The following is a 17167-nucleotide window of genomic DNA, read 5'->3' as shown; positions in this document are numbered from 1 at the left end:
GTTTGAAAACTAGTTGCAGCTGATCCGGTTGTAATGGTGTAACTTCATTTTTCCTTGAATTCTTTGTGCCCTGCCATCATCAAGAAGGAGCAGCTTTTTTCCCTGTGAAAGTTTCAGTCTTGGCATTTTTTACAGTAGACAATTTACACTAAATTGGACGAGGTTATGTGGTTGAGGGAAAACTTGTGAAAAAGGTCATTTAATTTGCTTCTCTTTTGTTCTTGTAATTGCTGTGCTTCCTTTCCTCCCCAACAAGCAAATCCCCTACTGCTTCTCTCTCTTCTGAGAATTTGTCTGCAGATCCAGAGATGCTAGCTTATGCAGCAATCACACAGTTGGGATCACTAATTTTGGGGTTTTATTATGTTAATCATGATTAGGAATTTGATTAGGATGTAATTAAGTCAGTGATTATTTGACTTCTGTCAAATGAAAGGTTGGATTTTTCTTCTTTTGGTTTGTGTTTACAGTATAGTCAAGGGGATTTTATCCAAACCACAATAAATTCAGATGCAGTAATGATATTCATATCATATTTTTATACCACATTTTTATACTATCTTTTGTGGCATCTGATGTGACAACCACATCAATTGAAAAATTTGTAAAACCCAAGGAAATGAAGGAGAAAGACTTCTCATATACCACAATCAGCATTTAATTAACTAGTTTTTCTTAATTATTAGTTTATTAAATAAATTTAAAATTTTGATTAATTCAAATGACATGGTTGTCCACATCAAATACCATATAAGATGGTATAAAAATGTGATACAAAAATATAATAGGAATAACATTTCTGTTAACAATCCACAAGATTCGCCCAAGTGTTTGCAAGAAGCCTTAAATTGTGTAGTAAGCGTATTGCCACGTGGCGCACAACAAATTGATCCTCACAGCAAGGTTATCTCATAGGGATCCCAGATTCAAAGTCCACTCCTAAGTTACCGTACTTGGGACGGGACGGAACACAGTGGGACGAAATATTTTGTCCCACGTTTGATGTGCCTAAAACGGGTGGAACGTGTTGTTCCACGGGAAAATTTTGGGTGAATTTTCTTTCCACCTCATCCCCCTAGAACGACTCGTTCCACATTTGTGAAACACAAAATTATAACTCTTCGTCTCCTTCTTCTTCTTCCTTGTTTCCATCCGATGACATCTTTGCTCTCTCCGTTCCGTCCTGTCCCGTCCTGTCCTATTCCGTTTTGTCCCATCCCATCTGCATACCAAACAATACCTTAGTCTCCTCCCACAACAAAAAACCCAGAAGGGCCAATTTCGTCGGACCTGGCTTCTCTGCCCTCCCACTTCTTATACACTCTCATCTCTTCTTATTTATGTGGTTACAGTTAACTCAAGTCAACATTTTATATTATTATTGTTTTTTGTCTTATTATTTCTATAAAAAAATCAATATAAAATATTGACGTGACTTAACCGTGATCGCACAAAATAGAAAATGATGAGAATGTATAAACAGTAGGAGGGTAGAGCAGCCAAGTCCAATTTCGTCGACTACTCAAAAAGTTACACTGGCAACCAACTCAAGAAAATCAAAAGAAAACCGGGAAATTATGAAAAGGCCACCATCCAATTAAATTTTTTAAAATTTCTTGGACTGATCCCAGTCCTTAGACCAACTCTAACTCTTAAGTTAAAACCTAAAATTTTTAGTCCAAAAAGTTTAGGTTTTAATCCAGAAACAGTTTTTTTGCTTCAACCCTTCCATCTCCAACCATTGGGCTAAAATCTAAAATTTTTAGCTCAGAAAATTTAGGTTTTAACCCATAAACAGGTTTTTTACTCATATTATTATGGGTTAAAATTTTAACACCACATCATTAAAAAATGAATTTAGGCTAATTTTTTTTCATCTTAAAGTAACTTTTTTAAAAGAAAAAAATTATGAAAAGTTTCATAAGTTAATTTTAAGAACATTTTAACTTAAAAATATTTAGATTCTAACAAATATTGAAAAATCACTAACCGACACCATGAAACTCGTGAAATATTATGAAACACATAAAAGAAATATTTTTTAATTACTTTAACCGTTAGATTTAAATTTAGACCGTTAGATTTTTTTTTACCGTTGGATTCAATAAATTTATAAATATAAAACTAATATATATATGGTGGACCAGCCCCACTATCCAAAGGGGGAATTCTTGGGTTAAATTTGGCCTATAAATGAGTTTTGAGTTCTAACTTATATTTGCCCCAAGGGTTGGAGCAAGTTGGAGTAAATTTAGAACCTAAAATTTGAGTTTTACTCCAAGAGATGGAATAGGTCTTATGGGTTAAAATTTTAGTTCTAGATTATTAAAGAATGAATTTAGACTAATTGTTTTTTTCTTAAAGTAACTTTTTTTAAAAGAAAAAATTATGTAGATTATCTTAATTTAATTTTATGAACATTTTAACTTTAAAAAATTTAGATTCCTACAAATATTGAAAAATTACTAACCGACATTTTGAAACTCGTGAAACACTATAAAAGAATATGAAACACATAAAATTTAATTGCTTTAGCCTTTGGATTTAAATTTGAATCGTTAGATTTTTTTTTTTTACCGTTAGATTAAATGAATTTATAAATAAATAAATAAATATATATATATATATATATATATATATATATATATGTGGTGGGCCAGCCCCACCAACTCGGAGGGAATACTAGGCTAAATTTGGTTTAGAAATGAGTTTTGAGTTTTAACCCATATTTAACCCAAGGTTGGAGCAATTTAAGATAAATTTAGAACTTAATTTTTTAGTTTTAGTCAAAATTAAAATAGGTCTTAGTCCTAAACAGAACCGTACTGACCTTAAAGTTAGTGCCTTTTCAGAATTGCAGATTGAGAGGGAGAGATACCAGAGCCCCTGGATGTCTCTGCTTCTCTATCTGACCCAAAGCCAAAGCTAGCGACTTGTTTGTTTCCTGGTAAAATTTGGATCACGGGAAGTGAAACCCGAGATGGTTTTGACGGAATACTTGAGGACAATCGATTGGGAGGAAGAAGCCTACCCAGCATATGAAGATTTCGTAATTCTTCCTCTGTTCGTCCTCTACTTCCCAACTGTCCGATTTTTTCTGGATAGATTCGTCTTTGAGGTACATAACATTGATTGGAGCAGCTCAAGTTTTGATTTTTTGTAGCTTACTGATGTTATCAATGTTGTTTATCCGACATTTTAGATCGTTAATGATGTTTTTTTAGTGTTATGTTGGTTGACCCATGTCGGAAATACAATTGTATTTGATGGGTTGTGTTTGATTTTGTGTTATTTGATTAGCATGATTGAATGTCAGATTGGTCATCGCGATATGCGTTATTGTTTTTGAAGTGGCTTGACTGGTTTTCTGGTCTTTGAGATTCAGTGTCTATTTGCATTGTCTCTCAGTTTCCCTTAGGTCCTGTTTCTGCCGCATCTTGCATTCTCTTTTAATCAATGAAAAGGATTAGAAAGAGAGCAACTTGTTTTACATGGGAAGTTTCGAGTGAAAAGCTCCTCCGATGTCGATTAATGGTTAATGATTGTGTCAAAATTGTACCAGCCCTTTTTTCATCAGTGCCATAAAAGCAATGTAAAACTGAAGTTGTTTGCTTTCTGTATTGGTTTGGTGCTGATGTTTTTATTTCGGACAAGCAACTTAAACCGTTTATAGTAGTCGTCCTGAATATGACCGATTACTTTGTATGGCCAGATCGATAAACTTAAGGGTCTCAGTGTTGATTGTTGGTGTAAGATCATTGTTTATGAGGATCGGTTACTTTTCTCCATTTCTCTCTCACACTAGCTATGTTGGCGGCGAATGCTTCTGCTTAAAAATACTGATGTTCTTGATTATGCTCGAATGCTATACTTAGCTATGTAAAATGTACAGCCTAATCTTCACCCGAGCTAAAGTTTTCTAGGGCAGCTTTCGTTTTCCATTACTTTTCAGTTAAACGTTTGATTACTTGTTTCATTCTTATCCCCTAGTGCTCTATACATATTCCTAATCAAGGAGTGTGAACTTGACTACTTTTCTTTCCCTTAAGATCTTTATTTGCTCAGTGTTGATTTATATTTCATACTGCAGAAATTGGGGAGGCGGTTCATTTTTGGAAAGGGCCTTCAGAAACAGGATGTAAAAACTTATGAACAAAGGAAGAAGATTAGAAAATTCAAGGAGTCAGCATGGAAATGCATATATTTTCTTTCAGCAGAGTTTCTAGCCCTTCTTGTAACTTATGATGAGCCTTGGTTTACGAATACAAAATACTTTTGGGTAGGACCGGGAGACCAGGTCTGGCCTGACCAGAAAATGAAGTAAGTCTTAATTAGAATTTATGTCGTGTTCGTGTTTGTTTAAAAAAGGCATTCATAAGAAATCTGAGCTTTATCCTCCATAAAATGCTACATATGAATTTCAGGTTGAAATTGAAGGGGGTTTATATGTATGGTGCTGGATTTTACACATACTCCATATTTGCTTTGATTTTCTGGGAAACAAGACGTTCCGACTTTGGGGTATCCATGAGCCATCATGTAGCATCTGTCATTCTCATTGTGCTGTCTTACATTTTCAGGTATGTTCTGATGGCGTGAGTTTGTAGCTTTCTCATGTTCTTAGTCACAAAACCAATGAAACAAGAATACTAAAACCTAGCAAAGGTATGAAGGAGGGTTTAAGTATTAGCATTATTACACAAGCACTACAGGTATTAGGGTTAAAACATGTAGGAAAATATAAAGAAATATTGACTATGTATTACAATGTATTTCATTTAATCACTTTCTCCTGTTTCTTGCAGGTTTGCCCGTGTAGGTTCAGTTGTTTTAGCTCTTCATGATGCTAACGATGTGTTTCTGGAGGTAGGGAAGATGTCCAAATACAGTGGTGCTGAAAGGACTGCTAGCGTTGCGTTTATTCTTTTTGTATTGTCTTGGATCATACTGCGACTCGTTTACTATCCATTCTGGATCCTTTGGAGTACAAGGTTTGTCTAACTCGATGCCTAACTTATACTAAGCTATATTAAAGTGACATATCAGATTCAATTTTTTTATGAAAGAACAGACATTCGTAGTTCTACAACGAATCTTCGGTCTATCTTCTATTCATTTTTGCTTGCTTCTTTTTCTGGCAGCTATGAAGTTCTCCTGACATTGGACATGGACAAACACTCTATAGATGGGCCAATTTATTACTATGTGTTCAATACTCTCCTATACAGCTTGCTTGTTATTCACATATTCTGGTGGGTCTTGATGTATCGGATGCTTGTTAAACAAATCCAAGCAAGAGGCGAGCTTAGTGACGATGTTCGGTCAGGTGAGTGAATTGTCGTTTTTCCTTCCTGTTTTGTCATATACAAAGTACATAATTTGATTACGGAGGCACCGATGTATTTGCACCTGCATCCCTCTTTATTTATAGTTTAGCATTGTAGAATATTTTCTTTACAATGGTAGCGTAAAGTCAGTCAATAATTTTCACTTATGATTTGGTTCCCTTTTGATTATCCATCGTCTTAGTTTGTTGCCTGATCTTTGCTTTTTGTTTCTTTATCGATTTTCTCTGTATAGATTCTGAAGGCGAAGAAGATGATCACGAAGATTAACTGAGAAACATAATATACAGCCACACTGTGACCCTCAGGCAAAGGTGCTCTTAAATTTTAGTAGCACATGTCATATACGAAAAGAAACGAGACACCTAAAAACTGCTGTATGCTTTATTTCCGTTGCTAGTTAGACCAAGGTATGTAGTTTCATTTTTCCTGCAGATGAGGAACATCTTACGTTTACACACTCGATGTACTCTTTCGATGGTGACGATTTTGGTGGAAGAAGCGCGTCGTGATTGCAGGGATGATAAGTTAACCGAGATACAATACGGAAGCAGGTTGCATGAACAGAGTGGCAAGGGTGCAGAAGTTTGGTTCTGAGTTCTGACTCAGCTCTCCCTTCACTGCCTTCAATTTGAATCTGCTGGCATGATTGATATGCTAATGCAAGGAATTTCATGTGTAATTGCTACTGTAATATTTGTGCACTTTTTCGAGTCAGCTGCAAGGTTTTTGTGAATACAATGGATCATTTCTTTTCTAAAGCATCCGTGATTAGCAAAAAATTTCGTTTTCTTTAAGTAATTAGGTCTCGAAAGCCATCTTTACAGTCTCCTAATCTCCGCTATTAATTGTCTGCGTTGTTTGTGGAACATGTTTTATCTTTGTTTCTCATAATTATATTTAGAAAATGAATCATTTAGGGAAGATACGCGTTATTAAATCTGATTAAATATTTCACTCATAAAATTTACTAAAAGAAAATCAATTTTACTAATTAGTGATACAGCAGAAAGAACAATTGCACTTTTCTTGGAGAATAATTCATAATTTGTACCAAAACGACATCGTCCTTCTTTTTCTTCTCTCTGCGCTCTTACTTTTTCAGGAAAATTAATGAAAAAAACTTGAAAACTTTGAATTTTAATGATAAGGACAAAATAAAAGAGTACATGATTGACTTTTTAGTATATAAATGTAATTTTTCATTAAAGTAAACAGTACTGAACATTTTTCTTTAAAGTTTCCTACTTTTTCCCCAGTATTCCTTTGCCTTCAGGCTTCAGCTACTACACTAGAGTCACTGGATAAAGCCAGATTTAGGGCTGGTTTGGTATTGCTGTGCTTTGAAAAAAAACTGCTGTGAAAATAAGCGGCTGTGCTGTGAGAATAAGCGGCTGTGAAATAAATCAGCAGAGTATTTGGTAAACTTTTTTGTAAAAGTGCTTTTGGAAAAAAAAGCAGTCTAATAGTGGGTCTTTTCATTAAAGAAGCACTGTAGCTCCGTGTGCTTTGAAAAAAAACCATTTTTCCAAAGCTACAAATAGCAGCTTCAGCTTTTTCCTTTGATTTCAGCTTATTCTCACAGCAGCTTCCAAAATAAGCCCTTTTTTTTTCAGTTTATCAAACACCTAAAACCCTCACAGCTTTTTTTCATGGGTGCTTTTTTTTTAAGCACCGCACTCCCAAACTAGGTCTTAAAGTTGTGAACTCGTTCCGACGTCGTTTAAACTCGTCTTCATCTCCTAGGGTTTCTGATAATTCCACATTTGATACGCCATGGAAGATGTACTGACTGAGATTCCGCCACCATCGAGGTTCTTCCAGGAAGATCTCAACAGCTTCACACCTCCGTCGCCGCCCCTTCCCTCTCCCTTCCTCCTATTCTCTCAAAACCCTGACGGAGCGGCTGCAGAGTTCCCTATCCGCCCCTCTCTCCTCATCCTCGCCCTATCCTCCCCATCCCTTCACCTCTTCCACAGCGTCTCCTCCAAATCCCTAATCGGAACCCTAATCCTCCCGGAAACCCCCTTCTCCGGCAACTCAATCGACCCCTCTCTCACAGACAAGTCCTGCAACATCTACTCCCTCCCGAACCCCCAAAACCCTGAATCCCCAACCCTTCTCGTCTCCTTCCAGTGCCCAATCGCCGCCGAGAGATGCCACGCCGTGGCCAAGCTGCTCACTTCTCATCAGATCGTCCCCCAGAGGATCCTGATTCTCGACTCGGTCCAGACCCTGAATTTCCGCGGCAAGCTCTCGAAGGACGAGGCGGCGGCGTTCAAGCTGGAGACCACCGAGGAAAGAAAGGCGCCGTCTTTGAAGCTGGAGTATTTCCCGTCGGGCAGCGTCGTGGATGGGCTGGGCGCGGCGCTGTTGGCGGCGTGCGAAATCAAGAACATCAGGGCGGCGCTCTGCGTGACGTGGCCGCAATTCGGAGCTCCGGTGCTGTCCCTGATCGGGTCCCACATCTTCCGTGCCTTTGATTTGGAACTGAGCATTGATTCTGATTGCAAGGATTATGTGATTCTAGGGCAAGATAAGGATCACCATCATCCTTTTGATTCTGATTTGTATACTTGACATGTTTCTTCGCTCATGTGCTATTCTGGGCTCATAGAAATTCTGAATTTTCTGCAATGTTGTTGTATTGGTCATTCCAATTTATTTTTTCTGATATATGGATTTGCAAAGATTTTCAAGAGAATTAAGGGATTGAAATTAGTGTGTTGAAATCATTTCAGGGGAGCTCAAATTGCCATCAGCTTCCCCAAATCTTGTCAATGAGATAATCCAACTATTCAAGCCTTGCCTTGTTTGCCTTCTGCATGTTTATTGCTTAAGGCTTAAGGGATTGTTTGGAAGGGTTTTTCAATGACTGAAACCGCTTTTAGCATAAATAATTTTAGATTCTAAAAGCACTTAAAATTATGTGTTTCTTGCAAAAAAAACTTTGAGGGTTTTTTAGGATTTATTTGTATTTTCATTAAGAATTGGTTCTAACATTATTTTAAGCACTGTCAATCATTTTAAAATCGCTTCCGAACGAGCTCTACTACTAAGATAGATTAACTTAACTTATTGAATGTTGGCATTTGAGTACAATTTTGGAGAGAGCCTTCTCTATAAACTCTGGCATCGCAGACAAATCACACGATATGATGTGGTATGATGTGAGAAAGTTTTTGGGTATGACACCCAAAACACGCACAAAAGATTTCATGCATTCGGGTCTACCAAAATGAGCTTGTGTGTGTAAAAGATTTCATACCAATTTGAGCTTGTGTGTGTGTGTGTGTCTTGGACGAATGGGTGATGTGACAGACAAGCATACACAAGGGTCTCTCCTCCAAAAGGTACTCACTCATGTTGCAAATTGCATGCACGCATCGGTTTGATCGGTTTATTGTATTTGACGCGTGAAAGGTGAAACAAATCATATACTAATCATGTACTTTATCACATAGATTAAGAAATAATCGAGAGAATGCATTCTTGTGCGTAAAGAAACATTGACAAGGGTGGCGTGCAACTCGATCACTAGTCCGAGTTCTTTGCCCAAACAAATTGAAATCCGATTTTTCCAACCAAAACTTCACTACAAAAAGATGAATAATTAAGATAAGATTACATTCTTCACCGTTTAACCTAATCCACCGATGAACAAGTCTACGCCATATTCGAACCTTTTGTACAATATATTTATATGCTGGACCTTTTTCTTTTTCCAGAAGATGGTAAGCAAGAAGCCTCAACCAGTAACAAAACTTTTATGATACGAAAAAGTAGCGTTCCATACTAACGGTATAAAGATATGTGTAATTTTTTTATATAGAATTGTACTATTGGCACAAGATGTAACGATAACAATGAATCGGTGTTATGTGAGTTGATCTCCTCAAGCGGTCTGATTTACTGTTAAGTCAAGAGTTCTTTAAAAGGTGAAAGGGTTAAACGTTAGCTGTCATTAGGCATTGTTTGTTGGAAAAAGCGTACGTCTTTTTAATTCTTTTGCTTGGTACTGCTGGTCCGAGAAAAACCCACCAACCGGGCCAAATAGTAGTTGCATCCAAAATTGACTCGTCTTTGTCCCAAATACTCAAACTCCCCATGCAAATTGATATGCAGACATTTTCATGCACTTTTCACTTATATATATATATCTCTCAGTCCCAACCATCTCTCCCACTCTTTCCAATCCTCCAAGAAAACCCTATCGCAACCGAAAATGGCTCCTTCCCTTGGCTCCCGACCCTTCGTTGTGCAACTTTTGCTGCTAGTTTTCTCCGTTTTGAGCACCGGCTTGCGCGCAGGTGACCCTCCGTTAACTTTGGACTACTACAAATCTGCATGTCCGACTGTGTTTGACATTGTGAAGAAAGAAATGGAATGTGCTGTGCTCTCTGATCCTCGTAACGCTGCCTTGGTAGTTCGGTTGCATTTCCACGACTGTTTTGTTCAGGTTCCCATTGTTTATGGTTTCAAGTTTTTGTAGAATTCTTAAAATTTAATAGAATCCCATTTGAGCCCTTGGTTCGTGTAAACAGGGATGTGATGGATCGGTTTTGCTAGAGGACACAATCGACCTGACAGGGGAGAAGAACGCTTTGCCCAACATACACTCTTTAAAAGGTTTCAGAATTGTTGACAGAATCAAGAACCAGCTCGAATCAGAATGCCCAGGAATCGTTTCATGCGCTGATCTTCTCACTATTGCTGCAAGAGATGCTGTGATTTTGGTACAAATTAGAATACATACCTCTCATATATATGTCTGTAAAGTTTTCTTCAAAAGCGGGGTTCTTACCCCTTCATTCATTGTTCTCGTCGGGTAGCCTGGATGATTCAAACTTGTTACAAGGGGTGAACATACTGCCTTGACCGACCGACTCACTTTCTAACCCACATCTGCTTCTTTCATTATTTTTTACTCTGTAAGTTGGCCAACACAGTACCTGCCCTAACGCACACTTGCTTTGTTATTGTTTTATTTTAACTTTGCAGGTTGGTGGACCTTATTGGGATGTTCCTCTAGGAAGAAAAGATTCCGTAACTGCTAGCCCTGAACTTGCAGATGCTAACATTCCTACTCCAAATGAAGGCCTTCTGAAAATCATCTCCAAATTTCTTTACCAAGGCTTATCAGTCACAGATATGGTGGCTCTTTCAGGTACTTGAAAAAAAGACCCAAATTTTATTGTATGTTAACGTCACATGTAACCTTCCTCTCACACATAAGCCGGACTTGAATGCATGTGACCATCACACCCTTAAACAGTTCAAAACACATGTATATGCGCATGAGCGATTGATGCTAGCTAAACTTTTCTCAATATATACATATCAGGAGCTCACACAATCGGCATGGCGCGGTGTGAGAACGTAAGAGAAAGGATTTATAGTGGCGAATTCGAAGCAACTTCAGGATTCAATCCGTCGTCCGAGTCGCACCTCAGCAACCTGAGATCGACGTGCCCACCAGTTGGCGGGGACAATAACGTAACCGCCATGGATTACGTGACTCCCGAACTCTTTGATAATTCTTTCTATCAACTGCTGCTGAAAGGGGAGGGAGTGCTAAACTCAGATCAGGAAATGTACTCTAGTTTGTTGGGGATCGAAACGGGGGAGATTGTGAAGAAGTATGCAGCTGATCCAATTGCTTTCTTCGAGCAGTTTTCGGAGTCGATGGTGAAGTTGGGAAATATTCCTAACGATGAAAGCTTTGAGAATGGAGAAGTGAGAAAAAATTGCAGGTTTGTCAACACTTGAGAGCTGCAAAAAATGCTGCAACCAGTCCTCACGAGAGAAGCTTCATTCGGAAAACCGTATTTGTTATAGTTATACCAAGAAATGATTACAAATTTAAATGTTAATTTACGTTTGAAAGTTAATGATATAAGAATGTTTTATATCCTCGTTCATAATACCTTGTGCAAAGTGAAAGATTGAAAGAGATTAAAAAACAGTACTCCTTGCACGGCTGGCTGAAAATTTTGAGTTTGATTCACTCACACGGTAAGCTGAATGCTTTTGAGTCTTAATATTTGGATCTGATGAGTTTAATTTTTATGTGATCATATGTATTAGGGAAATTTTATTTAAACCTAATTAACATCTCTCTATACCCAACTTAAACTTTAAATGTGAATTGTCATTTTTACTCTATTGCATAATTACCATAAAGTACAAGATGAAGTTAACAATAAAACTAAAATTTATGAATAAACCCACACCCTATAATTAAACTCTGTCATCACTCCTTGTTTATCCTACATTCATTCCCACAAAACCCCTAATAGCTCTTATGATAAAAATAAAGCTTTAAGGAAAAGATCAAATCAGGAAATCTTTCTGTTAGGACCAACCAATTAATAGGTGTATAATATATAATAATTTGCACAGTTTATTTTCAAATGAAAAATTAAACAACAAATACAATATATCAAAATATAATCACTTAAAAATTGCTCATAGAATCACAAATCACTGACTTGTTCTTTGAGGATAGAGGCTTGCAAAAGCAATCTCCTAAGACAGAAATTTGCCTCTACACCAGTGCAGTAGATCAATGGACGTCTATCTTGTAGAATACAACTATCTAATCCAAGTTCTTGCACACGAACTTGGATTCTTGGCGAATTGGTTGTGGTGTTTCTCTGTGAAATATGGAAAAAAAAGGAAGCGATGGAATTGATTGATTCGTTTCTGATATTGTCGCCATATATATAATGGCATTTGTGAACAGTTATGACTGTTCAAACTTATCATTTCAGATATAACTATTAAAAACTGAATCCTTAAAATCAAAACCGAAAAATATTAAACTTGTAATTTTTGTCCCTCCGAGCCCCAAAGCCCAAGGTCAATCTTTGACATTTAATATATATACCCAAACCTTCTAAGTCTAAGGCCCAAGGTCCATGACTTTGATCCAATTTCTTTCAAACCATAAATATGATAACACACTTATAAAGAGGACTTGAAGTAGAGAAATGGGCGATGTAGGACTGGGAGTCCCACATAATCACAAGTTCCAACACTTTCTACATCACTTGTGTAACATCCCACATCGCCCAGGGGAGTGATCCTTAAATATATATTCTCATCCCTACCTAGCACGAGGCATTTTGAGAGCTCACTGGCTTCGGGTTCCATCGGAACTCCGAAGTTAAGCGAGTAGCGCACGAAAGCACTCCCATGATGGGTGATCCACTGGTAAGTTCTCATGTAAGTTCCCAGAAACAAAATCGTGAGGGCGTAGTCGGGGCTCAAAGCGGACAATATCGTGTTACGGTGGTAGAGCGGGCCCAAGATGTGGTGGACCCCGGGTCGGGATGTGACAAATTTGGTATCAGAGCCAATCCCTGGGTGGAAGTGTGTTGACGATGACATCGGCCCCTAAGAGGGGTGGATTGTAACATCCCACATCGCCCAAGGGAGTGATCCTTAAATGTATATTCTCATCCCTACCTAGCACGAGGCCTTTTGGGAGCTCATTGGCTTCGAGTTCCATCGGAACTCCGAAGTTAAGCGAGTAGCGCACGAGGTCACTCCCATGATGGGTGACCCACTGGGAAGTTCTCGTGTGAGTTCCCAGAAACAAAACCGTGAAGGCGTAGTCGGGGCCTAAAGCGGACAATATCATGCTACGGTGGTGGAGCGGGACCGGGATGTGGTGGACCCCGGATCGGAATGTGACAACTTGTCTCTGCTGGGTTGGGTTTTCAAAAATCCCTTTGGAAATTTGAAACTTTAGGAAAAAGATCAAATAAAAAGTTCATTGAAGCAGTTGATAGAAAAAATTTAAAAAAAAACATAAATCTCTATTTTTAAAGAGCTAAAAATTCAAAGAAATTTTAAACCCATAGAACTGTAGATCTTCCAGCTCTCAAAATGACATTAAGTTGTAAGAATTCAAAATTTTCAAGGAGGTCCTTTTGAAGTTTTGTTATGGGTTTGATTTCTGAAATAATTTGGGGTTTCCTTGCCTGTAGATGCAGATATTGGGCATGAGGCAGTGCTACATTGATAGGTTCTACAAAATTGAAGGCAAAGATTTTGGCGATTACATTGTAGATAAATGGGTGTATAGCCAAATTTACAAATTGAATTGGGTTTGTGAGGATGGTTTAGGTAATAAATTTGGGTTTAATGAGATATTGATATCTTAATTAAAAGTAATACGAGTGTAAAAAGTAAGTTAGGTGTAAAAAAAGATTGTATGAGTTCAAATAAAATTTCTCTATCTATTAAACTCGCTTCACATCACCAACAACATTTTGAGTAAAGCTCTGATAGTTTTGATTTTTAATTGTAATTTTCATTCACCGTTGTTTCTTCGATTCGATAGTTATAAATAAAGAATTGTGTGTAAAAAGTAAAAAATAACGTGAATATCACTTTCTAGCATGGACCACGAGTCACGGCATAGTTAATCCAGCAAGCAAAGCTAGGTCGGCTGCTATCATGGGCCTCTACGAACTTTAACTGAGACTGAACAGGCCGAATTTGGTTCACCAGAAAAGGAAAATAGATAGCACTTTTTAGTGATTAATATTTGATGATTAAAAGCAAATTATATCGATCCCAATTAAGTTAGAATTAAATGCAATATAAGGATCCCAATAAATCAGCCAGAAATCTATGTATTGCCGTTGGAGGAAAATTTAATTAATAATGCAATGAAATGACTATATTAATTATGTTAGGCCTTTGTTTAAACACATGCTTATATAAGGCTATGCTAGTACGTAATAGTAAGTACAGAAACACGTGGCACATCCTAGGTCCGTATTCTATAGGGTACGTCCTAAGTTTGATTTATGGTGTTAGTGAATCATACGATTATGGCTAAGAGGAGGCTAAAATGCTTGTATAACTTTTTTCGACCGACACAATGCCCTTTCAACTTTCAATTTTGATTGTGGAGAGAGAGTGGGGAAGCTGGGAAGTTGGTGCAGGGATTTAGTTTCTTAATTTGTTCTTGAATTCTTTCAACTTTTTAATTTTCTTTTCTTCTGATCAAGATGGATCAAATTTACTAAACTGTCCTCATATTAGTTCCTGTACTTGGCACCATGACTTGAGTTAATGACAATATGAATTGTAACTGACTGAGGTGATACATTTGCACCAACCATGAAATTATGGTGGTATATTCTCAAAACATAAAGTTTGGGTAGTAGTTGCGCTCAGATTTACTAGTTCAGGTGGTACTTGAACACAATGACGGAGCTATGAATTTTTTACCGGATGGGCAAGCTTAAAAATTTAAATCTTTATAAATAAAGAAACTTGATACAATATTTTTTTATAGTATCAGCTAACTTTAAAAAATTCACAAGGTGAGCCAAATTTTTTTGTAATTAAACACATACGTGTTAAAATTAAACAAATCCAAATTTGTACATGTACAAGAAGCGATGAGAAAAATGATGCAAGAAAAAGAGATGGTTTGTAAACTGTATTATATTATTTTATATAGTTAAACCTAGAGAATTCAGATTAGTGAGAAACGGTCACGATTAAGTCATATCAACATTTTATATTAATTTTTTTATAAAAAAAAAATAACATGAGAGAAGGAGAAGAAAAAATGAGGAAGAGAATCATATTCCGTGCAAAATCCGCTAAACAAAATTATGAATCAGTGTTGAACTGAAAAAAGGACACTGTCGACATGGGCGCAGAAGCAACTTGTCAAAGGAGGAAAACGTCATTTTCTAATTCGATTCACCCCATTTAGGAGAAATTTTTAGTTGTGACGGGAACGTATGTGGTATACCATGTATTTTTATGTAATTGGTGATAAATTTTATTTTTTAAATTATTAACTTTTTAATACACATATCCCACAATTTATATAGCATTTCGTGCCACGGTCATATTGAAACATCTCTTCCCATTTAAGGGGCTTAAGGTTTTATTATACATTAATGCGTATCTAGAAGCTAGACTCGTACAAGGGTTCATTTTTTAATATTTAAACAAAGATAAAATTTGCAAGTGTGCGCTTGTCCTCTTGTATTTAGGTTTGAATATTTTCTCATAAATTAAAATAATTTAGAATATCATTTAACAAAAAGTAATATTTAGTTTTGTAAAATGTTTTTTTTTTCTTTCACATAGTACAAAATGACATTTTTAAAGTACTAATAATAACTTTGTTAAAAAACGCTTGCACTCTTTATAATTTTCAATGAGAAATGCTAAGCAAACTATCTAAAAGTCAGATTCTCTGTGAGCTATCTATCATCTCCTCATATTTTTTGACACAATATTTTATAACATTGACACAAAAATTAAAGTTAAACTATAAATTGCAGAGAATTTACGAAGAATCTTATTTTGGAGAAAATTTTCTTTAACATTTCTCAAATTCAATTTCATAACTTGAGCCTTTGATGGTAGGACATTTCAAGTCAATCAAATTATATGTGTTGAATAACAAAACTCCTTTGAATTGGTCAAGGAAGAACAAAAGTGAGGACTTTATAAGGTCATTGGTCATATGTGGTTGACAAAGATTCTTTGTGTATTCAAATCCTATGTCATCCTTAATTGCTCCTTCCCAATTAATCGTTTTTATTTTCTTTGTTTTTCTTATGATTTTCTTCACACGATTGAAAATTGTTGCTTTTGATACTTTATCAGGAAAGGGAAAGAAAACATATTGATCGGATGATTTGGTGCGTGCCATTGCCAAAGTGTCCAAAATACCATATGCCCCCATCCATGACGAGCAAGCATCAATTGGTGGCTTCGATCCACCGGGCCCTTTCTGTCCTTTTCAATTTTTTTCATTATCTGCATCTTTTAGTCGGCGACTGAGAAATGAAAATCTCTTTTGTCAATTGGAAATTAAATTTAATTAAAGAGGTCTCACTTTTTCGAATGTGTCCCAATTCTTTGCAACTTGAGTTTTTTCGGTATTTTTAGTTTCAAAAGCACTCGATGAGATTTCTTTAATTATAACGGCAAGAAGCATGACAATATTATAATTGAAATATTTACATTGCATTATATTTCACAACGCGTTATCATTTTTCACTTTTCGAAAGTAGAAAAGAAGAAAACGAATGTGTCGAAATCACTTTTGAATACGTCGAACGAACCGAAACCAATGAATGGTTATGATGGTACCATGTGTGCTAGAGCTAGCCATGTTACGCTAGTACAAAGTTGTTGTTTGATTGATCCATTGATGCACGGAATAGTATAATGCCTTGCGGCGGCTCTTCAGCTTTTGCTAGGGTCATGCCCAATTGCCCATCATCCCACTGACCATTATTGAACAAATGCAAATTCATTGGGTCCCATTTTAACACCTTTTTCCAACGTAAATTTGGAGTTATTTTGGTTGATTAGAAACGCAGTCCGAATACATTAAGTATTATAATATAAAATGTTGAATATTCAAAAAATAAATTTTATCTATTTATATTATAATATTTAGTGTATCGAGTTAAGTTCTTGATTCACGAGGAGATTTCTCGTAAATTTGGAGCTGCATATATAAATATAATCACTTAACTAAAATTCGCGTTTACATAATTAGCTGTGGGAATTTGCCAACTAGGGAGAGGAGTTTAGTTAGGAATCAAACTAAATGCGTTGCCTAACCAAACATGCTAAACATGGAACACCAATCGTACACCACACAACCATATGAGCTAAATGAACCTTTGATTCAAATTTGGATAATGTACAGAAACAAACAAAGTGTTAATAGGATTGACGGTCATTGTTTATTCCTAAGTTTTAGTTATTTCTAATTTGGATCAAACATATAAAAAGAAACGGAAAGTAACCGGTACTTCGTG

The 17167-nt window shown here is 36.5% G+C and overlaps 3 protein-coding genes across 4 annotated transcripts; all 3 read left to right on the top strand.

Moving 5' to 3' along the window:
- Nucleotides 1-2819: 2819 nt before the first annotated feature.
- Nucleotides 2820-6106, top strand: LOC126594919 (ceramide synthase 1 LOH3-like). Of its 2 annotated transcripts, XM_050261187.1 has the most exons (7): nucleotides 2820-3118; nucleotides 4091-4320; nucleotides 4425-4580; nucleotides 4806-4991; nucleotides 5142-5326; nucleotides 5581-5659; nucleotides 5781-6106. In XM_050261187.1, the coding sequence occupies exons 1-6, from the start codon at nucleotides 2981-2983 to the stop codon at nucleotides 5613-5615; spliced, it is 930 nt and encodes a 309-aa protein (XP_050117144.1). In that variant the 5' UTR covers nucleotides 2820-2980; the 3' UTR covers nucleotides 5616-5659; nucleotides 5781-6106. The 2 variants fall into 2 exon arrangements, with proteins under 2 accessions (XP_050117144.1, XP_050117143.1); XM_050261186.1 differs by having other exon boundaries at nucleotides 5581-6106.
- A 916-nt stretch (nucleotides 6107-7022) lies between these two features.
- On the top strand, nucleotides 7023-8049 carry LOC126594920 (uncharacterized). The gene has a single exon (XM_050261188.1). It carries the CDS (start codon nucleotides 7122-7124, stop codon nucleotides 7923-7925), a length of 804 nt encoding a protein of 267 aa, XP_050117145.1. The 5' UTR covers nucleotides 7023-7121; the 3' UTR covers nucleotides 7926-8049.
- Nucleotides 8050-9519: 1470 nt separating this feature from the next.
- On the top strand, nucleotides 9520-11269 carry LOC126594918 (peroxidase 11-like). The gene is made up of 4 exons (XM_050261184.1): nucleotides 9520-9804; nucleotides 9890-10081; nucleotides 10347-10512; nucleotides 10690-11269. The coding sequence occupies exons 1-4, from the start codon at nucleotides 9571-9573 to the stop codon at nucleotides 11112-11114; spliced, it is 1017 nt and encodes a 338-aa protein (XP_050117141.1). The 5' UTR covers nucleotides 9520-9570; the 3' UTR covers nucleotides 11115-11269.
- Nucleotides 11270-17167: the final 5898 nt, after the last annotated feature.

Source organism: Malus sylvestris, chromosome 13 (assembly GCF_916048215.2).
Source record: "Malus sylvestris chromosome 13, drMalSylv7.2, whole genome shotgun sequence".
NCBI classification, from domain to species: Eukaryota; Viridiplantae; Streptophyta; class Magnoliopsida; order Rosales; family Rosaceae; genus Malus; species Malus sylvestris.
The sequence above is the reverse complement of the archived record's forward strand: the minus strand, read 5'-3'. Positions and strand labels throughout refer to the sequence as shown.